Raw genomic sequence first — 27,991 nt, forward strand, 5'->3', positions numbered from 1 at the left:
ATTGGAATCAGAGTGCTGGACTAGGACTTGGAGGAGAGCAAGGTTCCAGTTTCCACTGAGCCATGAAACTAATATGTAATATTGGACTGGTTAGTCTTCTGCTCAGCCTGATCTACCTATTGGAGATGTTGTGAAGATAAAATGAGGACGGGAAGGAGAACCAATTATGCCACTATGAGCTCATTGTGAGAAAGGGAGGATATGAATATAATAAATGAATAAATATATACAGCCTCAGTTGCTATCTTTATTGTTGTTGTGTTTCTTTCAAGCCATTTCTGACACATGGCGACCCTAAGGCAAACCTATCACGGGGTTTTCTTGGTGAGATTTTTTCAACGGTGGTTTGTCATTGCCTTCCTCTGAGGCTGAGAGAGTGGACATTGCCCAAGGTCACCCAGTGGGTTTCCATGGCTGAGTGGGGATTTGAACCCTGGTCTCCAGAGTCCTCCTCCAATACTCAAACCACTATGTCATGGGGTTTTTCTACCGTTATAGTTCTGGCCAAAATAATACATGTTTCGCATCTGAAAGTTTTATACATGTCACATACAACTATGTATATTATTAGATAGCCCCTACGTTGATAATAATTTTGCAAAAGGGGAAGGTTTACGATCAGCAGTTATAACGTTCTGCTTTCCTACACCTTATGTGCATTCCATTATGAAACAGTCACTCCATCGCTCCATATAGTTAAAGCTTGGGAGGGGTGTTGTTGTATTGTTTTAACGTATTTTTTAACACTTTTATGTTTTTAATTGTATTTTATTCTTCTGACATGCAACTTGTTTTAATATTGTAATAATTCAATTCTGCTTTAATGTACTACTTTTGTATGCATTTAATTGTATTGTTTTTTAATGTTGTGAGCCGCCCCGTGTCCATTTTGGGAAAAGAGTGGGGTATAAATAAATATAATAAATATATCTACTATAATTTTAGATGAACAGAGAGGAGCAGTCCAATTTACTACAGTGCCTGAAGCATCAGCAATACTGCTTTTTTACTGAGATTGGAAGCTGAGTTCCACACAGGCAACGGCAAGCATACCAGCAGCCAAAGGGAACAGATGAATGCAAACGCAGCCAGAATTTGACCTAATAAGCGCAAGGCCAAATTAGTCCAGCTATCATTCTTTCCCCCACAAGAAAGAGAGCTTGCTGCAATTCAGACACCCAGCCTGAGGGCACTAAAAGAAATAAACCATCTAAAATTTGCTCCCTTTCTCTCCCACTGACCCCAGCTGCACTGCTTAGTGTAAACCAAGCAATAGCCGTAATAATAGTACAGGAATCAGGTGAAAATACTGTGGTGGCAGGATGGCATGGAAATAAATTGTGGTGAAAATGACTTAGAAGTGCGCCTCTTTGCCGAGGAGAACTTCTTTTAAATCATGGCTGAGGAACCTTTAGTCTTCCAGCTATTCAAAATTACAAATCTGTTGCTGTTGTTGTGTGCCTCCTACAATCCCGTATCATTGGCTAGTGCTGGATGAGATTGATGGGAAGTGTAAATAAGTCTAAGGGCCAAAGCTTCCTCACTCATGTTTTAAATAAAACCATTCACTGGATAGAAATCCTTACGAAGAATCTCACAAGACACTATACAAGACTGAGGCGCGGTACAGACGGCGCTAAAGCGCCATGCTCATGCCGTGCTAGGGTTATGGGACCACGCAGCAACTGCACAGTCCCTAACCCTAGCACGTACTGGCAGTGGCATAATGGTGGCGCCCCATCTACACGGGGTCACCATTATGACGTAATGGACACATAGCATCTGCATGTTGCGTCACGCCAGTTACATCACGAGTGTGCCATTGGCGCACTTGGATATAACTGGCATGGCAGAAAAATAACCCACTTTTTGTGGGTTCTTTTTCCTGTGGAGGGCTGCGGCTTCCCTCTGCAGGAAAAAAGGCCAACGCCGCTCCAGACGTTTTTACAGGTATGTACTGGGCCTATAATAAGATCTGTTTAGTGTAGGATCCTCGACAATGAACGGAGACTCTGAACAATGAATGTTGGAAGCTGCACGTAGTAAAAACTGCCTAGAAGTTATTCAACCCACCTACTTCTCCTAGTCCTATTTTTTTTCCTATGTATAGCAAGGGCTATGTATCATTGCAGTAAAAGCAAGAAATGGAAGAGGCTGGGGCAATACAGTGTGTGTATGTGTGCACACATGTGTGAGGTCCTCTGTCATAGCAATGACATGAATTTCACAGGAGTTTTTTTAGGAAAGGAATACTCAGAGGAGGTATTTCCCATTCCTCCCTGTTGTTGCAGCTCAAGAGTACACCACCCAGACAACTGAAACATTAATATGGAATGGCATATGCAGCAATAGCAACATATTTTATCAAATTTTTGTTAAATAATACAGAAAGGTTGATTTCAGATACACTGAGCATTTCCTTTAATATATCTGCGACTACTTTGGTGTTCTTGAAAATTGGAAGCAAGAGCAATTACGCTAGATAAACTTTAAAAATACTGAATTAGTTTTTAATGCTGGTCTATATTATTGGGCTTCTAGAAACAGGAAAATGTGTTGCCTCCCCCCACCTCTAGTACATATACAGAAGCTGACTGGGCCATCATCTGAACTTTGCTCCACTACAGGTTAGAAGATACTGTTCTCCATCATACCCAAGTCAGCAGACTAGAACATGCAAGACAGGCTGATAGTACACATAGCTGGCAGGCCACCACTGCTACTCATCCGCATTGATTGCTCCACTCTAACAGGAAAGCTGGTTCTGCCAATCTTCTCCAGGCCCTTTAGAGGGTTTCCTCTGTTTTAAGTGTTTAGGCTTCTCTAATGCCAATTCCCAGCTCAGCCATGAAACCCATTGGGTGATCTTGGGCAAGTCACATTCTCTCAGCCTCAGGGGGAGGCAATGGCAAACCTCCTCTGAACAATGTTTGCCAAAAAAACCCCTGTGATAAGTTTGCCTTGGCTCACCATAAATTGGAAATGGCTTGAAAGAAACACAACCACAATAAAGGTAGCAGCTGAGGCTGTATGTATGTATTCATTTATTATATTCATATCCTCCCTTTCCACCAATGAACTCATAAAGGTGTAGCTGGTTCTCCTTCCCTTCTTTATTTTATCTTCACAGCATTAATTTGTGGTTGTGGTTGCTTGGAGACTGTCAACATTTTCAATGGGAAATGGCCAGCAGTTCCTTCTACATGAGATTATCAGAAGGCCTACAAAGCAGATTCACTTATTTTTTATCCTAAGATGGTTGTGTCAAATTTAACAGAAGGTTGCAAATAGGGAGAGGAATCCAGCATTAAAACAGTGAATCCCCATTCACAAAACACAGTCCCATCTTCCATCCTGCAATTTTTGGCCTCTCCATGCCCCTTGCATAAGAGGCCACACAATTGTACAATGCAGATTTTGATGCCACTGTTCCCCTGCTCTTTTCTACCAACATATGTAGTTTTGGCAGTGAAAAGACCATGTTGGGTTTAATTCAACCAACAGAAAATCAGATTCCTAATTCTCTATAGTAGTTGCAAGTAAAAATATTACCAGCAGAGTACACAAAATTATTTTTCCTCTTTCATCTCCTCCCTGGCTCCAAATACTTACAGAATGTCTGCTGAAAATGGGATAACGTTGGAGCCTCTGGAGCAACATTGTAGAAGTGTGTTTTTAGAGCGCCACTCACAAGCAGGTTGTAGGCAAGGTCTGTAATATTAATGCCAACGATAGCAAAAGAGTATCTGCAAGAGTCACCAAGCAAAGGTTACTAAGAGGTAGATGGTATTAAAGTTCATAGAATCACACATCACAAAAGCAATGCTTGTCTGACCACACGTGAATACTGACTATGTTAAACTGTTTCCATACTGGCTCTGGCTGGAAGATTCTGGGGCCTGGAGTCCAAAAAGGGAACTTTTGTAAAGCTATGGTTTTCAAAAAAAGTCTGAATCTGCTAAAACTTGGGAAATGCCCCATGTGCCTGTTGGTAGCCAAGCATCAATCAATAATCATCTAATCATTTCTTACAGGCAATAATAGGTCAATGTGTGAGGCTTCCCATCCAAAACTGTGCAATCTGTGCCCACAGAAACCTTCCCTTCTTGCATGTGGATGATTCCACTTTGCCCACATATTTTAAAATATCATACTAGTTTAATTTCATTCATAGCACTTTCCCACCCATTATCTCAGTACAGGGAAAGTGGATCCTTGGAGATGTTAGACTACAATTCTGATTAACCCATCCAGAAAGCTAATGGTGAGGAATAATGGGAGCTGGAATCCAACAAAATCTACAGGGTCACATGCTCCCATCATTTGTCTTATCCTTGCCTTAGCTCATGCAGTTCCCTTAGCTTAGGACAAATAATCCAGTGACTGATGTCAAGAGAACCCAATCTTCCTGCTCTTTATGCCACCGTCTGAATCACCAACCAACACACAGAGAAAAGGGGTCATGAAGTCTAAGGACGTTATCAGACAAGGGAAATTGGAAGTATAATCCAATGGCAATCCGAACGCAATCATGGGGTTTAATGTTATTGCACAATAGACTACCACATGCAGTTTTGGGCAATGGGAAGTCAGTCTGAACGCAATAATGGGGTTTCACGTTATTGTGGGAGAGGTGATCACAAGCAATTTCGGGTAATGGCAAACTATTTTCGGGCAATGGGAAGTCAGTTCGAACGCAATTCGAATTCACGTAAATTCGCTGAACTAGCAAATTCATGTGAATGCATTCTGGCCTCACTTTCTTTTCATTCGAAATTAAGAGAAATTCCTCCCGTGTGATAAACTCCTAAGGAAAACAGGAACAATGGGACCCATCAGAGGTGCTATTCCTGTCACCGTAAAAGCATTCCCAGATTCAGAACCAGTGTTTGGAAAAGTTAAAACTCCCAGAATCCCCTCCCAGACAGCATGGCCAATGGTCTGCTAGCTAGGGGCTTATGGGAGCTATGAGCCCCCCCTCCCCCCCACCGACATTCCTATGCTCTGTTCAGAAAAGGAAGCACAATATGTGACTTCTGTTGAGTTGCTTGACCATATAGTCCTTGATTCCTCTCCACTTTCATAGCTAGGTCTAACAGATGCTAAGCTCACAGGAAAGCTTGTTAAAACACTATCCATCTGATTGTTTTAAGGCAGGTTTTTATTACTTACCCGATAGCTTTATCAAACTTTTTCTTTTCCCACTCAGCCTTGCTGCATTTGCTGAAAAATTAAAACAGATACTGATGCACAAATCTAAAATGGAAATCTCTTTGCTTAATAACGACTACCCCCCAAAAGGTTGATTTTGTTAGCATTTTACTCTGACAACAAGCTTTCTTTATCCTCTTTTAAACCCAAGCAGATAAAAAAAAAACCCTCTGAGATTAATGTAACTGGCTTAGAATCTCTATAACATACTCATCAGTGCAATCCATAATGGGGTTGTGACTTTGGTATTCTGTCAAAGGCAATTTATTCTCTGTGCAACCTTTAAAAAAATTAAAGGGGGTAAGGCCGATTGTGTTACATTGGACAGGGAAGAATCTACAGAAAGCTCCTTATCTCTTTGAACTCTGAACAAGGTTGACTGTGGCCTCTGGTATTCTGCAAGAGAAATGTGACATAAATCATTTTAAACAAGCCTGAGGAACCAACACTACTAACTGGAATGAGGACATAGGGAAAAAAATATTGCCTTCATGTGGAAACTTTCTAAGCATTTTGAGAGTCAGTTCACACACGATTCAGCATTTCATGCACTGCAGGAAACAAAGATAACCTTGGGCTGGTGCTTGCCTTTCCCAACAACTGTAGAGCATACAAGTCCCATTCAAGTTTTGATCAACACAGAATGAAGTGAATGTCAAGCTCTGTTCTCTCCCCAGGAGGATATGATCCATTTCAGATGTTAAACTGAGAAGTATCCCAGGCCTTCTAGGGCTGTATCCACACTGCACAAATAATTCAGTTCGAGCCCACTTTAAGTGCCATGGCTCAATGCTATGGAATTCCTGAAACTGTAGTTTGTTGAATTACCAAAATTTCATAGCATTGAGCCATGACACATAACGTGGGCTCAAACTGGATTATTTCTGAAGTGCAGAAGCAGCTAAAGTGATCCCCCCAACCATCACTGACAGTCTAAGAATACGATCCAAACTCTTATAGTTTTGTAATCCTTTGGAGAAAATAGATAACTAAAGAGGCTGCCCATTCTAATTCTGATGTTGCCTATAAACAGATTTAGTTTCCTTCTCAACTTTCTCCACCCAAAACCATGATGGAAACAAACATACTTTTTAAAAGCACATACACAGGTTTCAGCAAAAATGGTGGTTTTGAGAAAGCTACAGGCAACAGGTACCACACAGGAAAAGACAACAGGCTTAATCACACCACTCAGTTAATAAACACAAAGGTGTGTAATTGATATCCAAAACAGTAGTGCAAGCTTTGAATCCATTACATGAAGCTACAACCTACCAAAACTGGTCCAAAAACTGCTTCTAAAGACATTCCAGCATTGCGTAAGAATTGTATTTATTTATAAATGAATCAGATGCAGATAAATCTACATAATGAGTATGTTGGATATTACCACCATTTTTGCTCATACACACCTTTGACCTTTTTTTCTATCAGCACTTGCTGTTGCAGCTATTACTGCATCAACAGCAGATCCTTCTGTTATTTCACAAAAAACACTCTCACCAGGAATAATTTAATGGGTTTCTCCTCCCATGAATCCGAATCCCAGTATAAATAAAACACACACACAGTACTCTAGACGATCTATGTCTCTGGAATTATTTCTGACTCTGGTGGATGATTTTAGTGGGAAATTGTATGCACAGTCACAACGTGATCTACTAAAGCTAGGAGATGCATATAAAAAGAAAGGAAGGAAGGAAGGACTGACCACATCATAATCTTTCCATTCCAAAACTGGAATATAGTTTTGTTCAGAAATGTGGAAATGCATACCAACACTGAACTCTAAAACCTAATTCATCACTCAAATCTAGAAAACCTCTTTGTCTGCCAAGTGCCTCACTGTTCTATCATGCAAATATTTCACCCTCTCTTATGCTAAGACACAAAAAAGTACTTATGGCATACTAGACACTGCATTCCCACCCTTTTTAGTATGAATCATAGAATAGAATAATAGAGTTGGAAGAGACCACAAGGGCCATCCAGTCCAACTGCTTGTCATGCAGGAAATCTCAATCACAGCATCCCCAACAGATGGCCATCCAGCCTCTGTTTAAAGACCTCCAAGGAAGGAGACTCCACTACACTCTGAGGGAGTGTGTTCCACTGTCAAACAGCCCTTACTGTCAGGACGTTCCTCCTAATGTTGAGGTGGAACCTCTTTTCCTGCAGCTTGCATCCATTGTTCCGGGTCCTAGTCTTGGGAGCAGCAGAAAACAAGCTTGCTCCCTCCTCAATATGACATCCCTTCCAATATTTAAACAGAGCTATCATATCACCTCTTAACCTTCTCTTCCCCAGGCTAAATGTCCCCAGCTCCCTAAGTCGTTTCTCACAGGGCATGGTTTCCAGACCCTTCACCATTTTAGTTGCCCTCCTTTGGACACGCTCCAGTTTCTCCACATGATCAATGTCCTGGATCTCTTCACTGGTGTAAATGATCATGGCATATAAGGCTATTCCTCCTCCTTTCCTGTTTGGCTTATTTCTCTTGAAAAGGTTATACACCTCTATTCCTACATTCCAATCATGAGTCTCATCCTACCAGGTTTCAGTGAGGCCTATTATATCATATTTGCTTTGTTGTGCTAGGAGTTCAAATTCATCTTGCTTATTTCCCATGCTCTGTGCATTAGTGTAGAGACATCTTAAACCATGGGTCCTCTTTACTTGCTGCCTGTGCAAGTTTTTTTGCCTCACACTGTTGGGTCCTTGCACTATTTGTTTTCTTACCTCTATGACAATTTGACTATTTTCTCCAACCCTTTTGCCTTCCAGAATACTGTCTCCCTCTCCCATAAAACTCAGTTTAAAGCCCTCCTGATCAAATTTTTGAGACTATTGGCAAAAACATTTTTGCCAACTGGCATGAGATGCAACCCATCCCTTGCCAGAAGTCCCTCCTCATGGAACCTCAGAACATGATCTAAAAATGCAAACCGTTCTTGGCGGCACCATCTACGGAGCCAGTTATTCACCTCTGCTATTTTCCTCTTCCTTCCTGGACCATGCCCTTCAACTGGGAAAAGAGATGAGATGACAACCTGTGTATCCATTTCTTTCAACTTCCTACCCAAAGCCTCATAATCCCTTATGATATTCTGAAGGCTGTGCCTTGCAGTATCACTGGTTCCCACATGAACCAAAAGAAAAGGGTGATGGTCAGTAGGCTTGACAAGTCTTGTCAACCTCTCTGTCACATCATGGATCCTTGCCCCAGGGAGACAGCACACCTCCCGACACATCTTGTCAGGCCCACAAACCACTGGTTCAGTGCCTCTCAGGAGGGAGTCCCCCCACAACCACCACACGCCTCCTCCGAGGTTTAGCAGCGGCTGTTCCCTTTGGTGGAGCTCTCTGGGTCCCCTGCTCTGTCCCTGAAGTCTGTCCCTGCTGCTGTTCCTCATCATTCTTGATAACAGAGACAGATTCAAATCAATTCTGTAGCTGCAAGCTCACAGAACATTCTCTACTTCTGTATGTGACATTCCTCCAACTATCTACTTCTGTTGTGTGTGAAGTGACCTCCTCCCCAGCAACTTCCTCTGTGTGTTTCCCGTCCAAGTCCCCTCGGTCCGTTCTGTCAAGGAAAACCTCTTGCTCCCTAAGATGCTGAAGTGTAGACACCTCGGCCTCCAGCTGCCAGACTTCCTCTTCCAAGAGGGTTACCAACTTGCACTTGGTGCAGATGAAGTTCCCCACATCTCTAGGCAAGAAGATAAGCATCCCACAAGTGTTGCAAGTGACTGCAGCAGGTCCTTCATTGTCCATACTGAGAAGTCTTAAGAAGGCACTGAAATAAGACTGTGGGCTTCCCCTGTTAAACACCAGTGTAAAGAACCCCTGCTGGCTTGGCCTTTGTCCCAAGCTCTGTCTGAGTTCAATTCACTGGGACTACAGTTATGTAGAGAGCTCCTGGCTACTAGCTCCTTCCAGAGGCAAGTCTCTGACTCACTTCCTCTGAGCAAAAGTCCCCACAAGCCCCTTAAAGAAAAAAGGGAAAAGAAAATGTGGAAAATTAAAGGAGACCGCCTCCAACAATGTTCCCAGGTCAGCTTCTCCTCTCTTCTCCAAAACCTCCTTGACTATATAAGAAAAATTTAAAAATTGTGTGCCATTAGGCACACACCTCTCCCAGCCTTCTGTAGAATTAGGCTTCTGGCTCCTCCCACAGCAGTAGCTCAAAGTTTAAAAGTTTAGATCTCACCCAAGCATATGTACAAGAGGACCAGCTTTTCCTCCTTGGAGAAATGAACTAGAATTCCTCTCCCAGCCTTCTGTAGAACTGAGGATAGTTTTTCCATTTCTGCCTTTTTACACAATTATGTAATGGGAAATAGGTCTGTGTTCTTGGGGAAAAAGCAGACAGAATCCTCTCCTATCTGTCCCACCATTTGCTAAGCAGACCAACAGAAATGACAAATCCTTAAGGAGAATGCTTGAAACTCAAGAAGAAATGACATATTTTCAAACCTATCATTACAAACAGCAAAAATTTCTCTAGTGTCTTGATGGTGTGTGTTTCATTTGCAGTACTGCAGTGAAGCCAGGACTTTCAGGGTTCAAGCACTGCAACATTTTGATTAACCAGGTTCCATGGCATAATGTTTTGAGTGTTGGACTACAACTCTGGAGACCAGTGTTTCATTCCCCACTCAGCCATTAATATCACTGGGTGACCTTGGCAAGTCACATGCTCTCAGCCCCAAGTGAAGCCAATGGCAAACCTCCTCTGAACAAACCTTGCCAAGAACCCATGACAGATTTGCCTTAAGGTTGCCACAAGTCAGAAATAACTTAAAGATACCAAATAAGGGAGCACTCTAGATATACCCCAGCAGTTCAGGTGTAATCGCTACTCAATGCAATTTTATGAAAAGAACATTCATTATCTGCGATAGCCAAGCACAGAGGAGGAAATGCACAGCTTGGAAAAATTACTCATTTGGACTGCAGCCTTCAGAACCCCTCAGTCAGTATGGTCACTGGTCATGCTGATGGGAGGGGGATTCTGGGAACTGTGACTGTGCCCCCCAAAAAACAATTTTCAGAAGCTCTGGAAAAGTGTATGCCTCCATGAAGACAAATGTGAACATTTATCCTGTTATAGGCAGACACTTTTAGAAGTAGCAGGGTGAAGATTATCTCTCTGAGGAAAAACATCACCTTGGAAACTCTTCTTAGGTATTTAAACCATTTTGGAGGTGTGAATCTTCTCTGTGTCTCTTTTACTGTGATATACCACAGTAGCTATATTGTGATTTTGATTTGAGGTGCTGCTTGTGTGTTTTGGTAGAATTCTGAGGACAACGCTATGTTTCCTCTGGCTGAATACATGATTGCTACTACAGTACCCTGGGATTCTCTTTTCCATATGAATGAATGAAAAGACTATGGAGATGGACTCAGCTCATTTTTTGCACCCTCCTGCGATTATTGCATTGCCTGCCAATTCCGATATTTTTGTGCTATGGTCCCAAATATATTTGCACCATCATACAATAATCAATATTATCAAAGCATTTCACACTTAGGCATTGTTTCCCATGGTTATTTAGGAAATGTCTGCGTTCACACATGCATGCATGGATTTCAATTGTGTTACAGTGGGTTATTCGTGTTCTTTAACTTCTGCTTATGCTAAACATTACAAGAGAGAAAATTATATTGTAAACCACAAGGAAGACAATATTAAAAAGAAAGGGCAGTGATGTAATTCTACTGGGACGGCCAAATAATTTGTTGGTTTTAATTATAAGCGATTTAATAACCTTTTAAGGAGGGGGAGAGGGAAGTTTTTGTATATATTGTATTGTATTTTATTATTGTTAGCCGCCCTGATTGACCTCAAAGGGGCGGGATATAAATAAAATTATTATTATTATTATTATTATTATTATTTATTATGACATAGGAAGGAAAGTTGTTGAACGGCACCCTGGGAAATCCGGCTAAAATTCAAAAACTGATGATGACAAAACCTCAATGGATCGCAATGAGCTTTCGCACCTTTGCAATAGTGCAATTTACGCAATATTGCAATATTGCAAAAGCATGCACAACATTTCCTTGTGAATGAAATGTTCCTGGAGCATTTCTCCTTACTTCTGTGCAAGTACGAATTTTGCCCGACATCATGCGAAATCATTCAGCACAACCACATGATTATTCCTTCTCCAATCACTTATTTTCCGCATGTGATAAACTCCTATATAGCATTAGCTAATGCCTGGATTGTTTGTATTACTTCTTAAATATCAGTCTGTTATCAGTCTTTCTGTTTCCTTTTCAAAGAATTGCTAACACATTTTTCAGACCACAAAAATTGGCTCTTTTGCTGTAAGGGTTCAGATTAAATCCAGATTTCGGGTCCAGTTAACTTCAATATTTCCCCTAATGACCCAGCCAGATGTGTTAAGAAAGCCCAGAGCCTGGGCATAAAAGTGATGGGATTATTTTCCAATTGATTCTCAGAAACTGGAATTCAAAAGCAACCCTCATGACTAATAACTATGAAGTATCTAATCTCCATTTAAAGCCATCTTAGTAGGTGACCGCCACCAAAACCTAAATTAAATTACACTTTGCAAGTATGTTCTATCATATCATTGCAAAGTCAGATGACTAGCTGTAATTTTTAAAGTGGCTGGGTAGAAAGAAGCTCACATTGGGTATCTGTTATTTGGAATTCCAAAATCTGAAATACTCCAAAATTGTGTGGATGGGTGATTGAAACAGTGACACCTTTGCTTTCTAAAGGTCCAGTGTACACAAACGTTGTTTTTTGCCTGAAATTATTAAAAATATTATGTATAAAATGACTTTCAAACTATGTATATAAGGTGTATATGAAACATAAATGAATTCTATGTTTAGACTTGGGCCTCATCTCCCAGATCTCTCATTATGTACATGCAAATATTCCAAAATAAATAAATATATAAGTAAGTAAATAATCCAAAATCCAAAACATTTCTGGTCCCAAGCATTTTGGATAAAAGAAGCTCAGCATGTATGTTGCAGACATTCCTCAAAAGAAGACTTTCTTGGGTCAGGATTCCACTTCCCATTAGCACTACCCAACTGGACCAATGGCCAGCAACGAAAGGACTACTGGTTCATCAGCTTCTGGATCACACTACATTCCCCAACCCCATGCCAGGAGATCAAGTGGGAAAAAGAAAAGACTCAAAAGTTGATCTTCTGACAATAAAGGTAAGAGAGACTGGTAGAATTAGAGTGAGGGGACCTTATAGGACATCTGGTGTAACCCCAGCTCAATGCAGGAAATGTGGAGACCAAAGATGGCCATCCTGGTCTCTTCCTGAAGATGTCAAATGAGGAAATATTCCCTCTCGTTTCTGGTATTTCCTTTCACTGCTGAATCACTTTTGCTGGTAAGAACTTTCTCCTGATGGTCAACATAAATCTTCCCTCTGCAATTAAGGCCATTAGATGTTGTCCTGCTCTCTGACAGAAGCAGCCCTTGGAAAGTACCTTTTGGGTCTACACAATCCCCAAGTCTCAGAATTTATAGCTTCAAACCCAGATGTTGGACAATATGTTGCTGACCAAAACAAGAAACTTTTCCAAGCTCCGAGAGGTTAAAAGTTTTTTTCTCACTCTTCCATGGACAAACTCTTCAAAGCAACTGAAGAGTCCTGTCAGGTCCTTTCGTCCCAATCTCATCTTTGCCTGGTTAAACATAGGCACTACCTTTTCTGTGCATGTATGTGACCTCAAAATAGTTTCCTCACTTATGGGGGCCCTATGAATATTGTAGGGTTTTCTTAGGCATGGAATACTCAGAGGTGATTTGCCATGGCCTTCCTCTGAAATATACTCTGAAGCAGCTAATAATCTCTTGTGGTCTCCCATCCAGGAACTAACCAGGCATCGCCTTTCTTAGCTTCCAAGATCAAATGTGATCTGGTGCCTCAGGATAGTTACACAAGTGCTTGTTGTTAACAGTAACTATTTTCATTATCCTCTTAGGAACCTGGAAGATGCAGCCATTTCTCTCTGCTCACAAGGGAAGACTGCAAACCACCCTCTCCTTGCATTCTTGCAATCCCTAGAACAGAGTTTAAGTCTGCTTCAAAATTTTATTTCCAGGTTTATAAAATGCAAAAGAAACAAAAATACCTTAGCTCCTCTTTAGTGACCTCCCTTCATTGTGAAAGATGGAAAAAGAAAGAAAGAAAACAAAAAATAAGCAGCTAAAACAACAGCATAAACATGAATTAAAGATAATGCATTTACTACTAAAAATAAATGCATGGAATATGTGGAGTTATGGTATTTTATCTCTGCTGTCAGGTAAGGTGAAACATCTCATACATTACGAGTAAAAGGAATGCAAAATGGCTACTAATATGTTTTATTTATTAAAGCCTGCTGCTATTTTCAGCTTCAAACATTACCTGTATTTTGGTTGAAGGGAGTCAGAGAGGATCTGCTGAGCTGCAGCAGCATCACGCTCAGCAAAGTATCTGGGAAGAAAAACACATTTCAGGCTTTAGTGACATTGCTCAAAAGAGGGACATAGTCTCCATCAAATGGAAGTGGATGCAGGGCGACTCAGTTTATACAAGTAATAGCAAAATGCTATAAACATTCAGTCAGAAGTAGGTCATTTAATGTTCAATGGGATTTACTTTTGTGCAGTTAAGTATAGGGCTGCAGCTTAAACTGGACAGATTATATCCTTTATGGTGGTGATATTATGCCCCTTCCCATTTAATTGTTAAATCCCTTACTAAAATAGTCTAAAGTAATACATGAACAGATTCTGAAAACACATAAAACGTCTGGCAACTGATGGATTGTTTAGAATATATGGAATCGCTGATCAGTGGCCAAGTTAATAGGTTACACAAGAAATTAAAAGACTTTTTAAAAAAATATGATGTGTTTATACAAAATGTTGTTTGAGTTGGTTGTGAAGAATTTGAAATAAACTTATCATAAAGGAAGATATGATGGCACCATTACTTGCCATCAAGAAGGATGCAAAATTTCAATGAACAGAAGTGGGAGCCTTCTAGCATTTCAAAAAGACAGCAATTGATACAAGCCAGAAAGTCAAAACATAACTTGTACCTTTATGTGGAAAAACACCAAAATATACTTACAACAAGTTATATAACCCCAGGAGGCCCATTCCTCTGAAGTCTGTTTTAGGATCATCACCTTGGAAACCAATTTCACACCACTGCTTGGAAATCCGAGCTTCCAATGGGGATTCAGGTTTCAAGCATTTCCATAGCTACAGAAGAGAGAGAGAGAAAAAGAAACCCGCACAGGTATATTTCAACTCAGGACTTCTGTGGGTTGACATTTGTGAAATTAGTTTTATATGGGTTGTACCTTCATTGTTATACATCGTATTTGGATGAGCCTGGGGGAAATTGCAGAGTAAAGATTAGTCAGAAAGAGCTCCTTAATACGTAAAAACACATTTTAGAAATGCTAGCTAGTGAGAAATCCTGTCTTAGCCGATACAGAAATGGTGTGATAACCCTGCCAATGACTCATGGTTTATATTTTTGGCATAAGGATGTAAAAAAGAATTGCATCTGCATTCTCATTTCAACCTTTATTGTGTAAAATTGCAAAACTTTTTTTCTTTTTCCCCACATTGAAATCCATATATATTTCCCCTAATGCACATTGTTCCCATTCGTTACAGCGTCTTGCATATCTTTTTCAGCTGTGCACCTCTGTATTTTTAATACAAAAATACATCTGTCTGCCATTTGTATTTTTAAAATGTGTGAATTTCTAAGGCAAGGTGCAAGGTTGAAATTCTCTGTCATCCTTGGTTCAGCACAGGTTTGTTGTTCTGTGCCTTCAAGTTGTTTCTGACTTATTGGGACCCTAAGGCAAACAGATCATGGGGTTTTCTTGACATGATTTGTTCCAAAGGGGGTTGCCTTTGCCTTCCTCTGAGGCTGAGAGTATGTGACTTGCTCATGGTCACCCAGTGGGTTTCCATAGTTCCAAATTACAAATTATTTGGTTTCAAATTACAGTGTGGATTCAAAGCACATAGCGATTAGTCTTCATGCTTCATGAACACTTGCACCAATTTCACAAGAGGACAACAAAGAGGAGAAAAATAAAGTAAAACTACTAAAATAAAGATCCTAGGGAGGATGGATTTCACCACAGCTGTTCAGACCTTAATTACCCCAAGATTCAGCTCCTATTAATGCTCTTTATGGGGAGCTGCCCTTGAAAGCAGTTCAGAAGCAATAGCTAGTGCAAAATAGGAATGTTCTGTCTAGAAAAATGGTATTCAAATCCCCGCTTTACATCTACATTCCCCCACTCAAATAGTATATGAATAAAAATATTTTGTTTATTTAATGTGCATATTTTTATTCACACATTAAATTCGTATTTTCACATTTTATAAGGAAATAACATTGTTCAAATTATAACAGTTTTATTTAAGTAAATTCAATATCTAACTCAACACATAAAGTAATTTGGGAAGAGCAGGAGTAGGGATGAGAGCCTTCATTCTTGCACCTCCTTGAGCAACTCTCGTGCCATCCCCACCATCTGAGAACCACTGCTCTAGAGAGTATATACCACTGATCTTATATCAACTCTTCTGGCTTCCAATTTGCTTCTGAGCTCAATTCAAGGTGGTGGCTTTGACATATGTGTGGGTGTATGTGCCTTCAAGTCACCTGCCAACTTATTGGCAATCCCACGAATTTCACAGGGTTTTCTTAGGCAAGGAATACTCAGACGTGGTTTTGCGATTCCTTCATCTGAAATGTAGCCTACAGTACCTGTTATTCATTGTCAGTCTCACATCCAAGTAGTCACTAGAGCTGGTTCTGTGCAGCTTCTAAATCAGATAAGATCTGGTACTTTTAGGGGATTTAGGACAAGCTTTTCCTAAGGTATGCAGTGGCTCAAGTGGTTAAGACACTGACTCTGTTGATTGAAGGATCAGCAGGTTTGCAGTTCGAGGCCCTAGTCCTGCATGATGGGGTGAGCTCCCATTAATAGTTCCAGCTTCTGCCAACCTAGCAGTTCAAAAGCATGCAAATACAAGTAGATAGACAGGTACCACTTCTCAGTGGGAAGGTAACAGTGTTCGGTGGAATCATACTGGCCACATGACCGCCAGAGTAGTCCTAGGACAACACTGGCTCTTTGGCTTAGAAATGAGAGAGAGATGAGTACCGCCCCCTACAGTTGGTTATGACTCGACATTCATGTCAAGGGACTACCTTTACCTTTTTTCCCTACCTCCGAGTGTTAATATTGCACTTCTTCTCAATTTTCCTCCAAATTTCTGGGTTTTTCCCTGGGGGAAAAAATTCTCCCCCACATAGCTTAAAAATGTCTGGATATATTAAACTTCTACTTGTAATAAATTAACTACTTTTATTTATTACTTGTAATAAATTAACTCTTTTATATTTGTTGTTTTTATGTACAGCACTGTGCAAATCTACAGCACTATATAAATTAATAATAATAATAATAATAATAATAATAATAATAATAATAACTAGCTCAGTATCATCCAAAATGTTGCCTATGCATGCATTTGAAAATTGCCTTGAGTCCCTGTAGTGGAAAAAAGGCAGGATATAAGTGAATAAAATAATAATAATAACAACAACAGACTGACTGAGCATCTACCTCTCTCTCCCTTGATGTCACTCCACTTCTTCAACCCAACTACTTTTCTGCTCCTGGAGCTGTGATATTTTTTACAAAATGAGAGGGCAACTAACTTTTAGCAGCAGCACAGTTTACACTAAAGGAGTGGACTTTTCCTTGCATTATTTCCCTGATCTAAATCACCCTCCTTAAAGGTCTTGTGGTTTGAGTGCTGGACTATGACTTGGGGGTATACATATCCCGTGTAAACCTATTGGGCAAGTCACATGCTCTCAGTCTCCGAAGATGGCAACGGCAAACCCCTGTGAACAATTCTTGCCAAGAAAACGCCATGGCAACTTCAGCTTAGGGTCGCCATAAGTTGTAAATGACTTGAAGGCACCCAACACCAACAAAGCTCTTATAAATTCTACAGTCAAAGTAAACATGTGTCTGGTTCTAGAACTGGGTGTAGCTTCAGGCCTCTCCAAGCTTTTTCCGTGCCAAACATTGACATATGCTTTTGGTACAGCATAAGCTTTACTGAGGAAAAATCAAAGTGCACAAGTGTGACCATCTCTTCCTGTCACCTTAGCTAAGAGAACAGTAAAAACATAGAATCATAGAGTTGGAAGAGACCGCAAGGGCCATCCAGTCCAACCCCCTGCCATGCAGGAAATCCAGATCAAAGCATCCCCGACAGATGGCCATCCAGCCTCCGTTTGAAGACCTCCAAGGAGAGAGACTCCACTACACTCCTAGGAAGTGTGTTCCACTGTTGAACAGCCCTTACTGTCAGGAAATTCCTCCTAATGTTGAGGTGGAATCTCTTTTCCTGCAGCTTGCATCCATTGCTCCGGGTCCTAGTCTCTGGAGCAGCAGAAAACAAGCTTGCTCCCTCCTCAATATGACATCCCTTCAAATATTTAAACAGGGCTATCATATCACCTCTTAACCTTCTCTTCTCCAGGCTAAACATCCCCAGCTCCCTAAGGCGTTCCTCATAGGGCAAGGTTTCCAGACCTTTCACCATTTTACTTGGCCTCCTTTGGACATGCTCCAGTTTCTCAATGTCCTTTTTGAATTGTGGTGCCCAGAACTGGACACAATATTCCAGGTGGGGCCTGACCAGAGCAGAATATAGTGGCACTATTACTTCCCTTGATCTAGACACTATACTTCTATTGATGCAGCCTAAAATCGCATTGGCCTTGTTAGCTGCCGCATCGCACTGTTGACTCATGTTCAACTTGTGGTCTACTTGGACTCCTAGATCCCTTTCACATGTTGTCTCCTTAAGCCAGGTGTCCCCCATCCTATATCTGTGCATTTCATTTTTTCGCCCTAAGTGCAGTACCTTACATTTCTCCCTGTTGAAGTTCATTCTGTTAGCTGTGGCCCAGCTTTCTAGTCTATTCAGGTCATTTTGAATTTTGATCCTGTCCTCTGGAGTATTAGCTATTCCTCCTAATTTGGTGTCATCTGCAAATTTGATAAGTATTCCCCCGATTTTTTTCCTCCAAGTCATTGATAAAGATGTTGAACAGTAGTGGGCCCAGGACAGAGCCCTGTGGGACCCCACTGGTCACTTCTCTCCAGGATGAAAAGGAGCAATTGTTGAGCACCCTTTGGGTTCATCCGGTCAACCAGTTACAAATCCACTTAACAGTTGCCTTGTCTAGCCCACATTTTACAAGCTTGTTTGCAAGAATGTCATGGGGAACTTTGTCAAAGGCCTTACTGAAATCAAGATATACTATATCCACAGCATTCCCTTCATCTACCAAGCTGGTAATTTTATCAAAGAAAGAGATTAGATTTGTCTGGCATGACTTGTTTCTCTGAAACCCATGTTGACTTTTTGTGATTATGGCATTGCCTTCTAGATGTTCACAGATTTTCTTTTTAATGATCTGCTCTAGAATCTTTCCTGGTATTGATGTCAGACTAACTGGACGATAATTGTTGGGATCCTGTTTCTTCCCTTTTTTGAAGATGGGGACAACGTTTGCCCTCCTCCAGTCTGCTGGCACTTCTCCTGTTCTCCAGGAGTTTTCAAAGATTATTGCCAATGGCTCCGATATTATATTTGCCAGTTCTTTTAATACTCTTGGATGTAGCTCATCTGGTCCTGGAGACTTAAATTCATTTAGGTTAAACAGGTATTCCTGTACTATCTCTTTACTTATTTTGTGCTGAAATTCCCCTATTCTGTCCTCTGCTCCATTATCCTCAGGTTGAGCACCCTTTGCCTTTTCTGAGAAGACTGAGGCAAAGAAGGTGTTGAGTAATTCTGCCTTTTCTGAGAGAGAGGCAAAGAAAGTGTTGAGTAATTCTGCCTTTTCTCTATCTCCTGTTAGCATTTTGCCATCTTCTCCATGCAGTGGCCCTACCGTTTCCTTCTTCTTCCTCTTGCTGCGGACATATCCAAAAAAGCCCTTTTTATTGTTCTTAACCTCTCTAGCAAGCCTGAGTTCATTCTGCGCTTTAGCTTTTCTGACTTTACCCCTACACATGCCTGCTATTTCTTTGAATTCCTTTTTCGTGATTTCCCCCTTTTTCCATTTCTTATACATGTTCCGTTTCAAACTTAGCTCAGTTGAAAGTTCCTTAGTCATCCATCCTGGTTTCTTGAGACACCTCCCGTTTTTCTTTCTCACTGGAACTGTTTGAAATTGTGCCTTCAGTATCTCCCTTTTGAGAAAGTCCCATCCGTCCTGAACTCCTTTATCTTTTAGTATTTCTGACCATGGAATCGCCCTCAGTACTTCTCTAAGTTTACTGAAATCCGCTCTCCTAAAGTCTAGGATGCGTGTCTGACTCTGCCTGGCTTCTCCTCTCCATTGTATAACAAACTCCAGGAGAACATGGTCACTTTCACCTAATGATCCCACCACTTGCACCCCATTAACCAAGTCATCCTTGTTGGTTAGGATCAGATCTAAAATAGCTGACCCCCTTGTTGCCTCTTCCACCTTTTGGACCATGAAATTGTCTTCCAGGCAAGTGAGGAATTTGCTAGACCTTGAGGATTTTGCTGAGTTTGACTTCCAGCAAATATCAGGATAGTTGAAGTCGCCCATCACTACTACATCTCTCTTTTCTGACTGTGTGGACATCTGTTCTAGAAAGATATCATCCAATTCCTCAGTCTGACTTGGGGGTCTGTAGTAGACTCCCACCGTAACACCCTTGTTGTTTCCCTCCCCTTTGATTCTTATCCAGATGCTCTCCACCTGGCTTCCATGATTGATGTCCAGGATCTCTTCACTGGTGTAAATATCTCTGACATATAGTGGTATTCCTCCTCCTTTCCTGTTTGGCCTATTTCTCTTAATAAGGTTATACCCCTCTATTTCCACATTCCAATCATGAGACTCATCCCACCAGGTTTCAGTGATGCCTATTATATCATATTTGCTTTGTTGTACTAGGAGTTCGAGTTCATCTTGCTTATTTCCCATGCTCTGTGCATTAGTGTAGAGACATCGCAGACCATGGTTCCCTTTTACTTGCTGCCTGTGCAAGTTTTTTTGCCTCCCACTGCTGGGTCCTTGCACTGTTTGCCTTGTTTCCTCTATGTCAGTTTGACTATTTTCACCATCCCTTTCGCCTTCCTTAATATTGTCTCCCTTCCCCTCGGAACTCAGTTTAAAGCTCTCCTGATCAAGTTCTTGAGACTGTTGGCAAAAACATTTCTTCCAACTGGCGTGAGATGCAACCCGTCTGTTGCAAGAACTCCCTCCTCATGGAACCGCAGCCCATGATCGAAGAATCCAAATCCTTCTCGGCGGCACCATCTGCGAAGCCAGTTGTTCACATCTGCTATTTTCCTCTCCCTTCCTGGACCATACCCTTCAACTGGCAGAAGAGACGAGATGACAACCTGTACATCCATTCCTTTCAGCTTCCTACCAAGCGCCTCGTAATCCCTTTTGATGTTCTGAATGCTGTGTCTTGCAGTATCATTAGTTCCCACGTGGACCAAAAGGAAGGGGTATTGGTCAGTAGGCTTGACCAGTCTTGTCAGCCTCTCTGTCACATCACGGATCTTTGCACCTGGAAGACAACACACCTCTCGAGACATCTTGTCAGGCCTACAAATCACTGCTTCTGTTCCCCTCAGCAAGGAGTCCCCCACTACGACCTCACGCCTCCTCCGAGGCTTAGCAGCGACTGTTCCCTCGGGTGGGACTCTCAGGCTCCTCTGCTCTGTCCCAGAAGTCTGTCCATGCTGCTCTTCTTCATCCTCCTTGATAAGGGAAAGAGCTTCGAATCGATTCTCTAGCTGCAAGCACCCCGAACAATTCCTTCTTGGCTTACTTCTCTTTGTGACATTCCTCCAGCTGTCTGCCTCCTCTGTTTGGCAAGTGACCTCTTCCACCCTAGCATCTTCCTCTGCGTGGTACTCATCCAAGATGGTTAGTTCTATTGAGTCCAGGAAATCCTCTTGTTCCCTAATATGCTGAAGTGTAGCTACTCCAGCTGCTGCACTTTCTCCTCCAAGAGTGCTACCAACTTGCACTTGGTGCATGTGAAGTTCTCCACTTCTGTAGGCAAGAAGAGAAACATCCCACAAGAGTTGCAGGTGACTGCGGCAGATCCCTCGTTGTCCATACTGCAAAGTCTTTAGTAATAAATATAACAGTCAATCGATTGGGAATACTTCTTTAAAGGTAAGTACTGGCTGCTATCTTACACTTAAAGGGAAGGTTCTGTTTCAATATCTGATTCTAACCTGATGCCACTTGAGCAGAGTTGTTGAGTTAAAGAAAATGAAAAGGCTCTGGAAGTTGGTATATAAAGCTAGTCTGCTAGCTCCGCCCCCTTGTGACTCACAGATGTGACTCACAGAAGCTCCTCCCCTTCAGCAATGAGCACACGGTCTCAAGCACACGGTCTCAAAATGGCTGCCAAGCAGCTCCTCTCCTTCTCCTCTCTCTGGCCGGACTGTTCTGGAAGGCTCTGGAAGTTGGTATATAAAGCTAGTCTGCTAGCTCCGCCCCCTTGTGACTCACAGATGTGACTCACAGAAGCTCCTCCCCTTCAGCAATGAGCACACGGTCTCAAGCACACGGTCTCAAAATGGCTGCCAAGCAGCTCCTCTCCTTCTCCTCTCTCTGGCCGGACTGTTCTGGAAGGCTCTGGAAGTTGGTATATAAAGCTAGTCTGTTAGCTCCGCCCCCTTGTGACTCACAGATGTGACTCACAGAAGCTCCTCCCCTTCAGCAATGAGCACACGGTCTCAAGCACACGGTCTCAAAATGGCTGCCAAGCAGCTCCTCTCCTTCTCCTCTCTCTGGCCGGACTGTTCTGGAAGGCTCTGGAAGTTGGTATATAAAGCTAGTCTGCTAGCTCCGCCCCCTTGTGACTCACAGATGTGACTCACAGAAGCTCCTCCCCTTCAGCAATGAGCACACGGTCTCAAGCACACGGTCTCAAAATGGCTGCCAAGCAGCTCCTCTCCTTCTCCTCTCTCTGGCCGGACTGAGTTCCATAGCTGAAACTGTTAGAGAAAAAGATCTTTGGGATGGTTGATGTCTCTTGTTACCGGTGGTTCTGAACTGGTACCAACTGGAACAGATGTAGTCTTCTCAGCTACTCAATATCAAAGTAACTTCAACACAGATTTTTCACTCAAATGAGGGTTTATTAACTTTGTTGCTATTTACACTTTACAGCAAGCTACTATACATCTATACTCTTTTAGAGTCCATGCTAAAAGCTTGAATGTGACATCAGTCTTTGTTCTCTCACAAGATCAACTTTCCCACCAAGTGGACACACCTCTTTCCCATGAAGTCACCATGCTACACAGGAGCATAACAATAATACATTTGTTGATATTATGTCTCAGCACATGTCCTTGAAGACTTGCTCTTCCGGGCCTAGACTTTCTGGCCTTCAACAGGAACCATTTTAAACCTTAGTTAACCATTGACACATCTGAACATTTTCAATACAATTTAGAAATATATTTTAACATGCCCCTCCAAAATGTACAGATGTGGAATAACACTGTGTATTTACATTTATATCTTTGTGGAGTTAAGGAACCATACCAATTGCACAAGAAAGTTGTTCATGTCTTTCTCCAGAAAGTGCCTTTGTCAAAACATCTGCCAAGTTATCCCTTGTGTCAATGTACTCTATCTTTAGGATACCATTCTGAACTAACTCTCTTACATTCTGGTACCTTACTCCAATGTACTTAGTCCTGCACTTCAAATTCTCAGCCTCTGCCATCCCAATACATGATTGTGAATCCTCAAAAACCAAAGTAGGCTCAGTGCAATTTTCTCCCAGATCACTTAACAACTGTCTAATCCAAACTATCTCTCCAGACAAATCAGACAATGCAGCAAATTCTGCTTCTGAAGTACTAAGTGCTACACAATTCTGTTTTCTACTTCTCCAAACAACTGGACTACCTGCAAACTTAATCACAATTCCTGTTATTGACTTCTTTTCTGCCTCACTTGCAAAAGAACTATCTGCGTAACACACTAGATTCTCTTCACTTCCTTGAAACACAAGCTTCTTGTTCTTGCTACCTTTCAAATACCTCAAAACATGTTTCACAGCCGTCCAATCATCCACCTTTGGACTATTTGTACTTCTACTCAATAAACCAACTGCAAAAGAAATATCAGGCCGTGTATTGTTAGCAATGAACAACAAACTACCAATTACACTTCTGTACAACTCAGGATTATCAAACAATTCAGCAGACTCTGCACTGGCATAACCAGGAGTCATTGGGCTTTTCACAGGCTTTGCATCCTGCAATCCACACTTCTCAATCAGCCTCTCAATCTTTTTCTTCTGACTCAACAGACATCTGCCATCATCTGTCCACTCTACTTCTATCCCTAGGTAAGCTTTCAGATTTCCCAAGTCCTTCAATGCAAACTTCTGAGACAATTCCTTTTGTACCTCTTGCACTTCTTGTTCTGAATTAGCTGTTACACAAAGATCATCCACATAAATCACAAGAACTACCCCTCCTCTAGTGTAAACACAAGCATCTGCAACACTTCGTTTAAACCCAAGCCTTTCAAGCTCAGCATGAATACACTGATTCCAGCAACGTGCACTTTGTTTCAAGCCATACAACGCTTTATTCAACTTACACACTTTTGTCTCAGTATTACTACCAAAACCAGGAGGTTGTTCCATGTAAATTTCCTCCTCAAGCTTAGCATTTAGGTAAGCCGTCTCAAAATCAAAATGCCTTACCACTGTTCTTTGCCTCACAGCTAATGCAAGCACTAATCTCAAACTTTCTGGCTTTGCAGTAGGTGAGAAAGTTTTGTCAAAATTCTCAAACCTTTGCTGTGTGAACCCTTTAGCTACCAACCTGGCTTTGTACTTTTGACTATTATCAGGCATTTCCTTCTTCTTATAGACCCACTTGCAACCCACAACCTTGTGGTCTTTAGGCCTATCAACAATATCAAAAACCTGCTTCTCAACTAGAGACAAGAATTCTTGGTCCATAGCAGAAAACCATTTGTCTTTCTCCTCCTTAGGAAACTTCTGCAACTCTTCAAAACTCTCAGGCTCATCAGCCACTGCACAACAAGCAGTTGCAGTCTGAACAACAAATCTGTCAGGAGGCTTTCTCACTCTCTGAGACCTCCTAGGAATCAACACCTTTGTTCTACCTCTCTCATCCTCACTTTCTGAACTAGTTTGCACCTCAGTGTCCCTCTTTGACACAACTTCAAACTGACTTGTGGTGATGGGTGTGTGTAGTGTTGGCTGTGTTTGAGTGTGTTGTGAAGTACTGGGTTTCTCCTCCTCTGGAGACATTGTGGACATTGTGGGCTGTCTTACCCCTCCATTTCCAGCACTTTGCCCCAGTCGCAGAAACACTTCCTGATTGGAATGCAACCTCTCCCAGCCAGAATGTTTCTCAAAATTGGCACTTCTGGACAACAAAATTCTCCCATGACCCTGGTAAAATTTATAACTGTTGCCAGAATAACCCACAAACATCAACCTTTTCCATTTACGTTCACCCTTCTTTCTGAATTTTGCTGGCACAAACACATTTGCAAATTGCCCAAACACCCTCAGGTATTTTAAGTTTGGTGGTCTACCATGTAGCATCTGATAAGGTGTTTGCTTCACGGCTGAATTCCACACCCTATTTGCTATATGGTTAGCCATTAAAACTGCTTCACCCCAAAATTTTTCAGAAACATTAGCATCCAATAACATACAGTCTTTCATCTGCTTCAAAACACCAATACGTCTCTCTGCCAACCCATCTTCCTGTGGAACTGCAGGATTAGTGGTGTTGTGACGTATACCTTTCTTCTGCAACCAATTCTTAAGGTCAGAAGATAAAAATTCGCCTCCTCTGTCAGTGACCAAAGAACCCACTTTGTACTCAAATTGGCGCTCTATTTGATTCACCCAGTCTTTGAAGACTTCAGCAACCTCACTTTTCTCCTTCAAGACTTTCACATAGGAGTACCTTGTGTGCCTGTCTACAATTACCAGAAAATACTGACTTCCCCCAACAGTTTTAGTTAAAGGCCCAGCCAAATCAGCATGCACCACCTCAAACGGCCTTTTGGTGACACATTTTGTTTGCTTGGCCACTGGAAAAGCTTTCAATTTGATCTTACTGCAAACAGAACAATCAAGATGATTAGGACAAGAATTCATTTTGAACTCAGGACAAACCTCTCCTAGCTTTTCCAAACCTGAAAACCCTATATGACCAAACACTCTGTGAAAATAATGTGCACAATCTGCATGTAAAGGCACATTACTGACACTGGCACACTCAGCTTTGTCAAGCATAAAATACAATTTATTTTTCTTTTGTGCTTTTGCACATACCTTGTTCCCTTTGCTAATTATGCATTTATCTCCTTCAAATTTCAAAGCATACCCATCTGTTGTTAATGCAGACACACTAACAAGACAATTCTTCAATTTGGGAACACACAAAACATTTTCAAAATCTTCCCCAAAACTAGGAACATGTACAGTACCCATATGTTTTACCTCTCTGGGAACACCATCAGCCATTGCAACAGACTGAACATTTGACACAGACTTAGCTTTCAAGAGCTTATTGTCATTACACATATGGTTAGAAGCCCCAGAATCCAGCATCCAGACTGAACTCACTGTGGCTGCTTGATGGGCTTTGCAGTCATTGTCCCCAGCCACAACTGCCGCTCCACTCCTGCAACTAGCACCTTTTCCCTGCTTCTTCTTCGATGCTGCCAACTTCCAACAGTTCTTTTGGACGTGCCCTGGCTTCTTGCAATAGAAACAAGACTTGGACACTGCAGCCTTCTCCTGCTGGCAATTCTCCACAACCTCCAGTGGGTTGAATACCTTTGGTATCTGTCGCTGCTGCCTCTGGAGCCCTTCTGACTTCCGTCGCTGGCTCTCCTCCAAGACGCGCGCCGACACCAACTCAGCAGTCATCTGGTCTTCAGCCATCCCTTGGAAGCTATGCAATATGTGCTCAAAGTCTTGGGACAAACTCCCAAGCAAGATGTACGCCTTTTGCTCCTCAGGCAAGATGACACCTCTCAGCTGCACTTGTGCAAACAGGTCATGCATTTCCTCCAAATGCTTCTCAGGATCTTGGTTACTTTGCATCTTGCAAGCATATAACCTTTTGCAACAGAGCATCCTGGACAAGGCAGTGCTACTTTCATGCACATTCTTCAAAGTGTCCCAGACAGCTTTAGCACTAGTCTTGAGCCTCACATGATTAATCTGGTTAGGCTCAACAGTGAGTAAAATTGTAGCTCGTGCCTTTGAATCATCAGCACGTGTAGCCTCAGTAGGACCTTGTTCCACAACACGCCAGAGACCCTCACGGACCAACAGCGATTCTGTGTAAACAGCCCAAGAGCTGTAATTGTTGTTGTTTAACTTGGGAAATCTTGCTGCCGCCTCCATGATTCAAAGCAAACGGCAAAACAGCCAAGAGTCCCAGCAAAATGTCCAACAAACACTGTTATCTTCTCATTTGCCTCCCGGCACAGGACAGATGAACAACACAGAGCTAACTTACAGCTGGAAGAAAAACTCCACAGCAGATTCTCAGTGGAACAGGAACTTCAGCAACAGCAGACCCTCCAGAAGACCATCTCAGCACACCAGCTTGGCAACCATCCTGGGAACCATCCTCAGGCAAACCATCTCGGCAACCATCCTAACCATCCTCTGCTACCACTTGTTAGAGAAAAAGATCTTTGGGATGGTTGATGTCTCTTGTTACCGGTGGTTCTGAACTGGTACCAACTGGAACAGATGTAGTCTTCTCAGCTACTCAATATCAAAGTAACTTCAACACAGATTTTTCACTCAAATGAGGGTTTATTAACTTTGTTGCTATTTACACTTTACAGCAAGCTACTATACATCTATACTCTTTTAGAGTCCATGCTAAAAGCTTGAATGTGACATCAGTCTTTGTTCTCTCACAAGATCAACTTTCCCACCAAGTGGACACACCTCTTTCCCATGAAGTCACCATGCTACACAGGAGCATAACAATAATACATTTGTTGATATTATGTCTCAGCACATGTCCTTGAAGACTTGCTCTTCCGGGCCTAGACTTTCTGGCCTTCAACAGGAACCATTTTAAACCTTAGTTAACCATTGACACATCTGAACATTTTCAATACAATTTAGAAATATATTTTAACAGAAACTTGAGAATTCAACATTAACGGCTTTCAGTCATGAAACTGCCTACCTTCAGCAGCATTTCTTCATGCTGGGGATCCTCTGAATCATAGGGCTCTCTGCGCAGTTTTTCAACTTGTGCAATCAAATTCCTGTACCCCACAATCTGTAGGAGGCAGGCCTGCAGAGATACACCCAGCCTGGAGTGCAAAAATAAGCAAGCAAACAATAAAAGTGACTTAACACACAGCACATTCAGCAATTTAAGCTTTGCATTTGACTGATATTAATTTGGGATGGAGTTATAATCATGGAATACATATTTTACAACGTGCAAAGCATGATTTTGAAAATCTGTTTAATTTGTACTGTTTTGCTTGCATTAGTAATGGTGAGGGTAAGACAAGCCAAACTTCCCAAGGAATGTGACAGAGATACGGGGAGTTGGGGTTGGAGAGAGTATGCTGCT

General features: G+C 41.8%; 1 protein-coding gene across 4 annotated transcripts in view; it reads right to left on the reverse strand.

The window, feature by feature from the left end:
* Positions 1-27,991, reverse strand: part of LOC149319980 (ELMO domain-containing protein 1) — a 73,003-nt gene that overhangs the window by 5,919 nt on the left and 39,093 nt on the right. For 3 of the 4 annotated variants that reach the window (XM_089512711.1, XM_089512713.1, XM_089512712.1), the window contains 6 exons: positions 27,593-27,722; positions 14,352-14,485; positions 13,641-13,709; positions 13,363-13,386; positions 5,173-5,223; positions 3,613-3,746 (listed from right to left, as the gene is read on the reverse strand). In XM_089512711.1, the coding sequence (XP_089368837.1) occupies positions 3,613-3,746; positions 5,173-5,223; positions 13,363-13,386; positions 13,641-13,709; positions 14,352-14,485; positions 27,593-27,722 (542 nt within the window). The remainder of the gene's footprint in view (positions 1-3,612; positions 3,747-5,172; positions 5,224-13,362; positions 13,387-13,640; positions 13,710-14,351; positions 14,486-27,592; positions 27,723-27,991) is intronic. The other variant, XM_089512714.1, reaches the window with a different exon arrangement.

This window comes from Sceloporus occidentalis, unplaced genomic scaffold (genome assembly GCF_023333645.1).
Source record: "Sceloporus occidentalis isolate IW3139 unplaced genomic scaffold, rSceOcc1.0.p SCAF_2, whole genome shotgun sequence".
Classification (NCBI taxonomy): domain Eukaryota; kingdom Metazoa; phylum Chordata; class Lepidosauria; order Squamata; family Phrynosomatidae; genus Sceloporus; species Sceloporus occidentalis.